At 46.1% G+C, this 11,394-nt stretch overlaps 3 protein-coding genes across 3 annotated transcripts; all 3 read right to left on the bottom strand.

The window, feature by feature from the left end:
- Positions 1–3,191: 3,191 nt before the first annotated feature.
- Positions 3,192–6,446, bottom strand: F5147DRAFT_716107 (catalase-like domain-containing protein). Its single transcript, XM_041438580.1, has 20 exons — positions 5,885–6,446; positions 5,760–5,829; positions 5,674–5,709; positions 5,421–5,620; positions 5,329–5,359; positions 5,227–5,278; positions 5,124–5,176; positions 5,057–5,066; positions 4,973–5,007; positions 4,875–4,918; positions 4,754–4,822; positions 4,523–4,704; positions 4,443–4,466; positions 4,328–4,388; positions 4,222–4,273; positions 4,113–4,173; positions 4,018–4,061; positions 3,940–3,964; positions 3,697–3,887; positions 3,192–3,636 (listed from the first exon to the last, which is right to left on the bottom strand). The coding sequence occupies exons 1-20, from the start codon at positions 6,109–6,111 to the stop codon at positions 3,469–3,471; spliced, it is 1,635 nt and encodes a 544-aa protein (XP_041288312.1). The 5' UTR covers positions 6,112–6,446; the 3' UTR covers positions 3,192–3,468.
- Positions 6,447–8,315: 1,869 nt separating this feature from the next.
- F5147DRAFT_583890 (uncharacterized protein) lies at positions 8,316–8,510 on the bottom strand (the record flags this gene model as incomplete). Its single annotated transcript, XM_041431755.1, has 1 exon — positions 8,316–8,510. One exon carries the CDS (start codon positions 8,508–8,510, stop codon positions 8,316–8,318), a length of 195 nt encoding a protein of 64 aa, XP_041288311.1.
- Positions 8,511–8,562: 52 nt separating this feature from the next.
- Positions 8,563–11,366, bottom strand: F5147DRAFT_747545 (uncharacterized protein; the record flags this gene model as incomplete). Its single annotated transcript, XM_041439962.1, has 8 exons — positions 8,563–9,224; positions 9,514–10,043; positions 10,092–10,267; positions 10,317–10,446; positions 10,499–10,727; positions 10,778–10,979; positions 11,034–11,225; positions 11,253–11,366. The coding sequence occupies 8 exons, from the start codon at positions 11,364–11,366 to the stop codon at positions 8,563–8,565; spliced, it is 2,235 nt and encodes a 744-aa protein (XP_041288310.1).
- Positions 11,367–11,394: the final 28 nt, after the last annotated feature.

The raw sequence follows: 11,394 nt of genomic DNA, 5'->3' as shown, positions 1-11,394 counted from the left end.
ACACATTGTCAAATATACCTCATTTTTGGGCCTTACTGGTTGCCTGTGCTGCAAGTGAAGCAAACTCCTTGTCATCCTTCTTCTTCTGCCGCTTCCACAGGCAACTATTTTCGTGTGATTTGATCCCGCTGTAGAGATACAACAATTGCTGGGCACTACACGAAGTAAGTAGCCAGCAATATAAAAAATGTGTTGTGGTCGTGCACAGCCTAGTCTGCTATACTTGCAAGACAAGTGCATTTGACCCGAGGGGTTAGCTATTGGATTGATCTGTAATTAGTGAAATGATAAAACGGTCAAAAGTCCGAGCGCGGGAAACAAAGTCCGAAGGTATATCTATGATGTCCGACGCCAGAGCGTCGGGTCCGATGTTTTCGGGTTTCGGGTTAGCGGGTTTCGGGTTCGGTGTAGGGATTCATTTCTGGCTGGGCTTGCAGAGACTGTTTTTACCTTAGTGTTATGTTTGCACTTTTGTAGCTTACATAAGGAAGTTATCTTTTCACCAGTTACCAGTATGAGTCTGTCTGAGTCTTGAGCAGTTTTTATGACATTTCCTCTCCTCTGAGCCTTGAGCCTGGTCCAGAAACCCTTTAGGGTCGAATAGCAGCTAGGTTCTGCAAGACCCAACATTGTTCAGACTTACCATCTGAATTGTTGTACCTTCATCGGGTTTAGCGGGTTAGCGGGAATGGCGATAGTGAACGTTGGGAAAGCAAGTGGTATGCAGATATATGATAATGGCGGGTATTTTGGATAGAAAGAGCGGTAATATTCGCAATGTCAACTAAGAACTACGAAATATCGGGTTTGACCACTAAGTATCGGGAAACGGCTCCCTACTACTTCGATAATGAAAATACTCGTAGTCAGTCCGATATATATATAAGTACGTAGAAATCTGGAAGACCGTAGGCGAAAGTAGTGGCCGACGATTTCGGGTCCAAAGTACATGTAAATAAACACGAGGCGCTGCGGATGATGGGAAAACATGTAATAGCGCTGGCTACGACGTGAGTGATGTGTGAAATAATTAACTACGCACCTAGCGGGGCTAGCAAGATGGGACAGGACACGGATAGGACAAGTGCGCAAGAAAATATCGGGTCCGATGCGGCCAAAATGTCGGGTCCACTAGTCAAAGTGTCGGGTTTGCATCGGGTTGTGCAGGTTACATCGGATAGTGACGGGCATTTGAACGTATATTGGGAAATCAGTGAATACAAGCCTAGCGCAAGCTCGAGTGCTACACCGCAAGTCGAAAATGATTGAGTACAGTATTGACACTGCACGATGTTGCTGGATGATGTGGACAGGACAAAAACTGGATAATTGACAAGGCGGATGATATTAGATGGAGTCCATTGAAGAGCGATAGGAAGATGGAAAGCGCTTTGGAACACATGAGCTAGTCTTGGAAGCTGTTGCAATCACGGGACGTGCCTTTCAAGAACCTTCAAATATAGATTCAGGCATGCCATCTCGGATGCAATATGGCTGGAAGGCGCCTTCATGATGTCTAAATATGGCAGTCTTCCAATGTGCCTTTACCTTTTTCCAACACCAGACAAAGTCTCGGAAAGTGCCAGGAAGTCTGTTTCCCCACCACTATCAACATTTCCGCCTGCTTGCAGGCTCAGCGCTCAGCTGCCACATCAGGATTTTTACCTCCACATCTCCAGATCCCTACTAGTATCCCATATCTACACACAAATACCATCATGATGTTATTCAATGTCTCCTTCCAATCCACAGCTGCCGTGTCCTTCAGGTGACTAGAACCGCGATGGCAAGCTGACAAGGACGATGGAATCACAGGATTGGTGTGATGGTGCTTGACATATATGACTGGATGCATGATGGTGGCTTGTGTAGCGTAGTCGCAATGATGTAAGACAACAAACAGATCTTTGACCGCCTGGACATTTCCAACCAAGCATCCCCAGACATTACCCAGACGTATTCACCAGACTTTCGCGTGAGGTCTCTGTAGACTTCATTACAGACCGGGCACTTCCTAGTACATATACTCCATTTGTCCAGATGCTTCGCTTTTTTTGAATGTATGGTGTCGAGACCATGTTTAGCACAGTCAGACCTTTGATCGGATCAAAATTCAATTCTTGTTTTCATTTCAGGCAGAGTCGTTAATATGAAGGAATTCCTTCAATAGGTCTGACCAGCGGATACTATGTGAAGTTTGGAATTCTACCCTGAAGCGAGGTACAAGCATAGGGTTAGAATAATGACTTTGTGGAGCAGCTGTGTAGCATTTTGGTTTCTCTTCTCCGCCTACCACAACACAGTGCCTGGGGCCCAGGTTACATTCCAGTAAGTTCTGATGCCTATCTGCAGCCTGCTGTCTTTCAGCCCACCCACCGCTCCCTCTCCTTCCCAGCCTACATCACAGTTTTCTACAAAATTCATATTCAAGTTCCTTAGCCACATAGTCACATTCCTACTACTGGGCCCTGGTGGTTGGTACCCGGACCTGCTATGTCTGAGGCTGCAAGGCTGTCCACCTGCCCTCACACAGATCAGAGTCACTATCAGGGCTTCCACCCCCCTAAAAAACTATCTGCTTACAACCAAGCAGACATTCCCACTACTTACACAACTGCACAAGAGCGCCCACAAAGTCTGGATTTTGTACAGCTGGGATGTCGGAGTATGTTTTGGTCACTTTGCAACATCGTTTTTGACTTACTTTTTTCAGGGGGAGATGAAAATGGCTCCAGGAGCTACAGTCTTCCCTAGCTAGCCCTGCACCCTCATCTTTGAATAATGCTGTCTGACTTGGCATCGGGCGTCACAAGCATGGAGTTCATTGTTCTATACTGAAGTCCCTGTGCAATATATATTCGACAGATTGGTTCCATTGATCTGAAGAGATTATTGATATTTGATTCTTGTGCAAATTTGTAAAAGTAGATGTGCTTCCTGTCAGAACTCGACTTTGTATGTATTAAATGGAGTTAGCTACTTTCATGTGGATAGATCTACCAGATTTCTTTTTTTTTGTCTTCTTATTATGATAACTTGGTCAGGTGAAATACCCCTCAATACCACTGAGGCCTGTCAGTGGATACCACCACATGCACACTCAGTGGCTGTCGAACAACAATAGTGTCTCCCCAATTTTAATCCCAAGCATGAGCTGGCATCGGGTGCTATTTTACGTCCAACACATCATGCTGTATTACTTCTTATTTATTGTTATTTTCTCTATAGCTACAAAACTACAAGGTATCAAAAAATGTGCGATAGTCGCGATTTGGGGAGGTTGTTAGAAGTGGCAAACTTCTAATTGTCGCCCTGGAAGTATTCCGCCCTTGTTCCGCTCCAACAATATCGTAAAACGGTGGGACCCTGTAGTTTGTCAAGCTCCACAAATAAATAGAAATGGCCAAGAAAGTAATCTGATCCACCAATATGAAAGTAGCTGCAAAGACGGAAAGGCAGTAATGTTATCTACAGAGTGACATTCACTCCCATCGCAATGGCTTGACCTAAAGTCTCATTCACATGCTGAAAGAGCTGGCACTGCTTGGTGCGAATAGCAATGTCGCTGGCCTGACCAAGATGCCAGATGACATTGGAGATCAAGTTGTTTTGATCACGTTCAGATAGACCATTCCACTGTCATGGTTCAATCAGCGATTCAAAGGCAAATTGCGAATAGTGCTATTTGCTACGTACGAAGATCCTTGGTTGATCGAAATCTATCTCGCTGGGTGTGCTAAGGTACTTGACAGCGCCGCCAGTCCAAATGGTGTGGTTGTCGTCATTATACGGCCGAGGAGCAAGCCCAAGAAGATCTTGCTGCGACCAAAAGTTCGGGCGATTTCCCTGGTTGTTGAAGTTCATGGCACCATCACGTAAGAAATTCGCTGGATAAACTCGATTTAGCATCACGCAGAACGATGGAGAAAAGTTACGAACCGACAGGATTGAGAGGGCAATTGATCTGTCATTCACAGCTTTAGGCACGACCAGACTGAGTCACACGATGCTACTTACTGGGAGTTGTCTGCCGTTAACTCCAGTGCGGTATCGCTGGGCATCTGGGTGGAGGAAGTTGAGTAAATTATGTCAGAAAGTAAGAACTATAGTACCAGCGTAAGTGAACAATCGTGCTTGCAGTACGGGATCCGCGGAAGGTTCGAGACCATAAGGCTAGATGAAATCAGCCTTGTTAGTTCGCGGATCTTTAGAAAAACAAACCATGTTGGCAGGGTCAAAACCAATTTGTTCAACCTCTGCGAAATAATTAGTCCTGAGGGAAGAAGTTAGTTGTGGCGCATAAACATTGAAAACCACAAATCCGTACGGGTTCTGAACAAGGGTGATTCGACCAATTTCCTGGTAAGGTACATCTTCTACGAGCCATTCTAGAAATAGAAATGTGAGTGTCAAGAATATAGTTTGAGGACAGTAAAACGTGCCTTTGGTCAGGTCTAGGATGTTGTCTGAGAGAAAATGTTAGCATCGTCCAAAAGAGACTAGATAAGACCAGGCATCAGACATTTATAATTCTCGGCTTGTTGAGGCGTCATGGTTTGCCAGTAAATTGTCCAGCTGGGGTAATTTCCAGCTGCAATGGAGTCATAAAGATCTTGGACGCCAAAGTCGGGGCTCACGCCAGCTTGCACGATGGCCTCGTCATTAGTGTTGTTCATGATGCCTTGATCCGTCACTGCGATGGTTCTGGACCGTGTCAACGATGAAGACACCAAGCACATCAGAGACCGCCTACTTGATGTAAACCCACGAGCCATCTGCCTTCACAGCGCGGAATGTATTGCCACTCCAGCCATTCATATGCCTAGGGATTGGTGAGTAAAGAAGAAAGCACGCATACTTCATGAGATGCATACCTGAACCCGTAAGGAGTCCCGAGGTCAGACATGGTACGCATGACCTATTACAGGTTGATGTCAGCAAAGATGATCACTTGACTGGTGGCGGAAGGTACCTGGTAGATTGATTCATTGTTCGCGGAAAGGTAATCTAAAAAAATGTAAAGCCTGCACATCGAAGTGGCTGATTTGTCGCTCACCCCAGAAATTCTGATGGGGTGTACAATGAGTGAACTGCCAATGATATTATGAGGGAGGGAAATGTACATTGTAATCCACAGTGTTTGTCTGAGGGTTGCGTTTCTGAGAACGGGTGAGGTCTGTATGCATATTCAATATGACAAGCCATGGAGGGATTCGTTATACTAACGAGGGAATTTTCCTGGATCGCGAAGCCAGAAAACAGGGTGGTTTAAGAAGGGCTTTGTGGTATATTAGCTGCAGGAGGCACCCTTACACGATAAACGCTTACCCAGTCCAAGATTCCGTCTTCTGTGCGCAATCTAAGTTTAGAAACAACAACACGTTGAGCACGTGGCGGCAATACCGAACTAGCTCATGTACTTAAAGGCGAGCCCTCGCAGATCCCGAACAGTATCCGCATTGCCCAGATTACCGGCAATTGTAGAAAACCGGGCAGTGACTGGGGTACGCTTGCCGACCTCCGAGAAGACACTCGCCATCGAATAGTTCGCACCCACAGGTGTGGTCACTTCAAACCAACCATGAGCACCTCCGCCTTTTGCGTGGATAGTGCGCTCAGGCTTTGCAAAGAGCTCATTAGCAGTGGCATTGCGGAGAATCCTGCGTGTCTTACCACTCTCTCACGGACAAAGTGAGCCAGTGATTCGATCTGAGATGTATATTAGGAAAGATCGACGCTATTCCAAGGAAATTCCTTGCCAGGTTAGTGGACGAAATCAGAAGAGGGCCAGTCGTTCCTAGTCTGTCTGCCATGTACGGGTTGGGATATCTGCATACAACATACTTGTTATTTGTGAAGTACGGTTGAGGAGTAGCTAACTTACGCCTCTCCCCCAGACAGGGTGTAATCCAGTTGAGTAGAAGGATCATTGATGATCGAATCTTGCTCGTTTGGACCTTGATATATGTTGAAGTAGGGCTGACTTGCGTCACGCTTGGCTTCTTCAGCGTGCGCAACAGCGATCGCAGCTCCTGAGAATAGAAGCGAAGCAAAGAAGTACATCCTGTCAATGAAAGGAAGCTGGGTTACGAGAATCGTAGCTCTCCACATTATATATATGCAAAACTCTCGACCTGTAGGCTCAGCATGTCATGTTACGCGACAAGAAAAGCTGTATGTCTGAGCAACAGCCCTGATACGGTGAGAAACTGTTCTTGACATGAGTTAAAAAAACAGGGCCGCCTGAGCAATCAATAAATGATCTTGTCTTCTCCCCACAGCTGTGATGAAGACACATGGTGATGTGTTTGAATCCGTGGTGACTATTCATGATGCCGAGGGCTTTTGACAGTGAGAGTTTTACTTTGGGGAAAGTCATGGTGCCGTTCACCCAAAGCGCTGTATAGAGGCCGCGCCCTTGGGAATGAAGATTATAATACTGCGATCATCAGTGAATTGATGAACATATTGAAATCCCCGACACCCACTTTAGTGGGAAGAGGGTTCTGTAGAAAATAAATGTCATGCCGTCTGTCATTTGATGCGTGGAAAATTCTTTCCGCTGGCCGATGAATCAAGCCGTTGGTCATATGACTTGGTCTGTGCCGTACGACGTTTAATAGCGGGTCTCAAAGTCGAATGTATAAAGAAATTCACAGCAAGATTTTGCGTTGCCGGTATGGCATGTTTCAAACTCCGCCCTGCCCTGTTAGCGTGTGTGCTCAACATCGTCATTATTGGCGTCGACAGTGCCAAAGCATCAATCCGATCATCAATCGTTGTCATAATAAACGCCCTGAATAATATCACGCTCTGGACAGAGAGGTTGAGGTGGTGGAGTCCAAGCCAGTGCATCTGCCAGTATGGACACTGGGAAGAAATGCACTATCCATTGGGAGGGGGTTTGTAGTGCTCATACGGAACATCTACTTGCCTGGTGCAAAGAAAATGAAGACGCACCATCAGCAAAAGTGGCGCAGCCTGGTAAGCCCCATCAGTAAATTCACACATTTATTGGCGCTACTTTTTTTGGAACATTAAAACTTATTTACGACTTATTTACATTTATTTACTTGGTGCGCTATGTTGACAAGCCGAAAAGAAGCGCACAATAAACAAGGACAAGAAAGCACGCAAAAGTAAGTCATATATTCCAAGCAAAAAAAAGTATAGTAAGTGCTAAAAGTATTTATTGTGTCATTTATTGATTAACAAGGCGTCAGTACAGTTCATGGCTTCGAAAACAGTTGATCGCAGACGAGGGAGAAACCACCATTGGACGGATATGGCGCTTAGGGCAGACATAGTGATTCGAGCCGAAGTGAAGGCAGAGGAGGTGGAGGCGAAGGTGGAAGGAGCGGAGACCTTGCTGTGGTTCTGGAAAAGAGTGAGGAGGTGGTTCGAAGGAATCGGGGCAGCCAAATGTGTTGCTCGGCGAGGGTAGTGTGACTGTAGGGCGCGGTGAGTGTTAGGATGTCCTACAATCAATGAGAACTTACTGATAATCTTGATAGTGTCATCTGTGACTGCGATCTGTAAATATATTCAGTGCGAGGCCGATCGGGCCCCCAATATACGTTGTGATCAGCCCTGATGCCCCAATAGACAACGGGACAATGTTCAGCCCCCTCCAATCCATGTTGCTCTCAAACGATCTTCGGGACTCTGCGCTTTTCAAGAATATTAGAAACACATCAACTCTTACATTGAAGACAAACATTCGCTGCAGTGAAATTTGATGATGTCGAGCACGAGAATTATTTGCTCGAGTGCTTCATCGCCATCATCTTGGCCGGCGTCTACACCACCCTTCAGTAACACCTGTGCAAGGAGTGGGAATGCATAGGAAAAGGTTGCAGCGTCAAACGGAGTTTGCTCTGATAGCGATCGCAGACAATAGAGAACGCGTAGCACAAGAGCTGGAGAATTGTTAACACATCACTTGTTTTTCAGACAACAGGTAAAACCTACAGCTTCAGTATGACGAGAACTGCATTGTTTTAAGTGAGAATGCACTGCGCAATCAATGACAAGTAACGACACATCATAGATAGTGTTGACCATTAGAGCTGACACAAGCATCTACATCTCACACAAATTGAGAACGTGCACTAGCGCATGGTAAATACACTCACAACCGCAAATAGGTTTGTGAACCACCAGCTCGTGTTGACAGGATGAAGACTTTAATCTCTAAATCCTTCGCATTGAACTGCTGTACATGCAAGGCGCGCTCTTCTGTTTCCATACCACTGTGAAGACGAAGATACTTTCATGATATCTATGACCTTCATCAATTAGGAGAGTATGAGGACCTAATAGACACGTACAGCTCGGGCGATTGTAGGGTGCGACGCACCCTGTGAGTTGAAGATCTTGGGAAGGAGAAAGTTGAAGAGAGCCAAAAGTTTGGGAAGGTTGTTCTGAAGGGGGGTACTGGTGAGGATGAGGCAATAGCGGGAATGGTAGTATTGTGTGAGTGTCTGCGTAAGTTCATGTGATGTGACCATTGGCAATGGACTGAGGATTAGATTGAAGACCCACCTCTATCATGCGTGGCGGTCAGGACGCTATCTTGAAGGCGTGGTGATCAGCGTATTTGTTGACATAAAATGAACAGAAAGTATCAAGGGAATCGTAAAATTTGAGAGAGTGAGGAATGTACTTAGAACCGTAGATAGGTATCAGGTGTGCTGCATGGAAGACCGTCTCGATATGAATAACAGCCAGGTTCCTTGAGCTGTCCTCGTGAAAACTTGGAGTGACCATCCACATGCCAGTGTCTTCATTGGGACAATCACCGATCTTCTCAAACCATTGGATGAGGGCGCATGGATACACTTCCCATCTGTGAAAGAAAGAAAAGAAATATATGACTCTCGCAACTTCGAGTCCTCGCATCCCTTCAGCATGTGAATCAGTATTGACGAACACGCAATCATTATGCGGGTACTTGTTCCGCCAGAGCGGACATGCACGGATGTGTTCACGTCGTATGCCGCCAAAACTGCTCGGATCGCTGGGAGCATAAAATGTTGCTGCAGCGGAATTGAAGACCTGAAGCTTGCCTTTGTGTTGAGGCAAGTTAACAGCTGGTATATCTTTGGGGTGGCGGGTATCATCCGGATTGAGCTGGGAGAACAGAAAGTATTGAATAAGGCGTGGTAGCTCTGGAACAGCGACTTCCTGTGCCAATGCTGCTACTGTCTGTGCTCGTTTTCGCTCTGTGTGATATAGTGGTGAACATCGAGATTGGACATTGCATGATATTACTTACGGGGAGTTTTGGTGAGTGCTACACAAGCGAGCACCGTTGGATCATCAACTATTTCACTGTCATCATCAGCATCCGTTACTGGGTGCGGTTCAATGATGACGGGGGCATCTGGTTGCTGTGCAACAGCAGAGACAACTTGCTCGTTTGCATCTGTCGCTATATATTGCTGTTAAGTATGCGAGAAGACGATCACAAAAAGAAACCTGAAACGGACTTACCAATAGCAGCTAAAGTACTTGATAGAATAGTGCCAGTGAGCATTCCCCGCGCATCAAAGTCCACATGGGACACTGCAAGCTTGTCAAGGCGCTGATTGGTCACAAGCATCTGACCAAGAGCATTGTGCCTGCTCGACCACCGCCAGGGCTCCTTTACCGCCTTGATGTGTTTTGATTCTGTAATTGATGAGCACAGTCCATTCGGGGCACCAAAGAGTCTGATCATGTCCACGTAATAAGTCATTGAGTGCTGACGGGGGAGTGAGAAGGTAGGAACGACGATATCAAATATCTTGTGATAATGATGAAAACGACGAAGTGCATCTTGAATTTGAGTCAAGGTATCTTCAGTGACAACGTTGCACCGGACAAGATAGCAAAATTCTAGCAATGCACGAAATGCGCGCACCATGTCTTGAGGTACGTGACCTTCGATAGCCGGAAGGAATACCTTCATGAGCGCTTTGGAATCGTCGCCCGTCCACTGTTTAAAGTCGCGACCTTGAGGAAATCGTCGTAGACCAGAGAATGATGCTACAGCAGCAATTCTGATTATTGTTAGAGAATATTATTGAGTAGTCAGTAAGGTGACATACCTGCGATCTATGTCGCTCATAATCTCCTCCGACCGTCTAGTCCCGTGCACAGCCTTAAGGTACTTTGCTACCCAGTCGACAAGATGGTCCTTGAAAGCACCTTTGATTATCTGGTGGAGGAGGTCAAACGACAGCAGCTCATGAATATCAGCTCGAGGGAAGTCATTGGTGAATGGCTACACAAAACATATTAGTCTGGTATGAAGAGCGGCCCGTTCTACTCACGACGAGATCACCAACGAGACCATATTCATCCCACAATATATCTGCACGTAGTTCTTCGATCAAGAAGTCATTGTGCTCGCGAGAACGGTACATCCCACCACCATCAAGGTCTGTACGAACTGCGATACATCTACATGAATTGTCAGTACCAATGGATACTGATTACAAGTGCCAATACTCACTTCGGGCACCAATGTCTGACAACGCAAGATAGTACCAGTTGTTCCTCGTAATCCGCTATGTAGGGTCCTAGACTATATATGACGCGTCGAAAATGACCGTCTCCACAGCGCACGACCTCATACTTGGTCATAACAGGTTTTAGGCTGGAGAGAATCACGGATAGCGAACTGTGGAATAGTTGGCGGCGAAACATCCAAAATACATCATCTTTAGAGTGCATCTTGTCGGCTATAATAGCACAGCTCAGATGAGACATAATAAAATATGAACAAACGTACTTTTGGGTATGGCGAGGAACCCAATGATGACAAGAGCATCACAGTGCGCACGCCGCACATTGTTGCGTACATTACCGATAGAGGCATAGAGGGGATAGTATTCGTTATTACCAGTGCCCACAGAGACGGTAGTCTTGTCACTACCGAGAATGATTGGGACCAAAGCAGATCCATGTGTTTCCGGATTTTTTGATATGGTGTCCTTGAGAATGTTAGCTATATCCTAAGCAATGCCAGAAAGAGATTGAAGATGTACTGCCTGTTGCCATGCCCAGTCTCCGGACATAAAGTCTTTCCATCGGCGCGTGTCGTCCAACGCATCATATTCACGAAATGGCACATAGTCGATTTCGTCCTTGTACGTAGGGTTGGCAAGTATATTGTGCGCCATTGCATGGGGGTCCCTATACCAGACCTCGAATTCATCGTCCATCCATGGTGGGACAACCTCGGGTCATTCTCCTAAGTATCGAACAGAAAAAGATTGCCACGGGACATCCCCAAGCTCCGTCGCATCTATGACACTGTGTAGATCTTTGTGATCAGCAAATGGAGGGGTGTCACGGTGTTTCGCAAGGGTCGCAGCCATTAAGTCGCACAAGAAATCCGAATTTTTT

The sequence above is a fragment of the Suillus discolor genome (assembly GCF_016758755.1).
Source record: "Suillus discolor strain FC423 chromosome Unknown F5147scaffold_68, whole genome shotgun sequence".
Lineage (NCBI taxonomy): Eukaryota > Fungi > Basidiomycota > Agaricomycetes > Boletales > Suillaceae > Suillus > Suillus discolor.
Note: the sequence above shows the minus strand (reverse complement) of the source record. Positions and strands in the feature narration are given on the sequence as shown.

What these genes read in the sequence shown, in the direction of transcription:
- F5147DRAFT_716107 (XM_041438580.1), bottom strand. Translation starts at nt 6,111, where the DNA reads ATGTGGAGAGCTACGATTCTCGTAACCCAGCTTCCTTTCATTGACAGG. An exon ending in AAGACGGAATCTTGGACTGG is followed by an intron (nt 5,279 to 5,328) that starts GTAAGCGTTTAT and finishes TATACCACAAAG; the next exon opens with CCCTTCTTAAACCACCCTGT. An exon ending in ACAAGCCGAGAATTATAAAT is followed by an intron (nt 4,467 to 4,522) that starts GTCTGATGCCTG and finishes ATTTTCTCTCAG; the next exon opens with ACAACATCCTAGACCTGACC.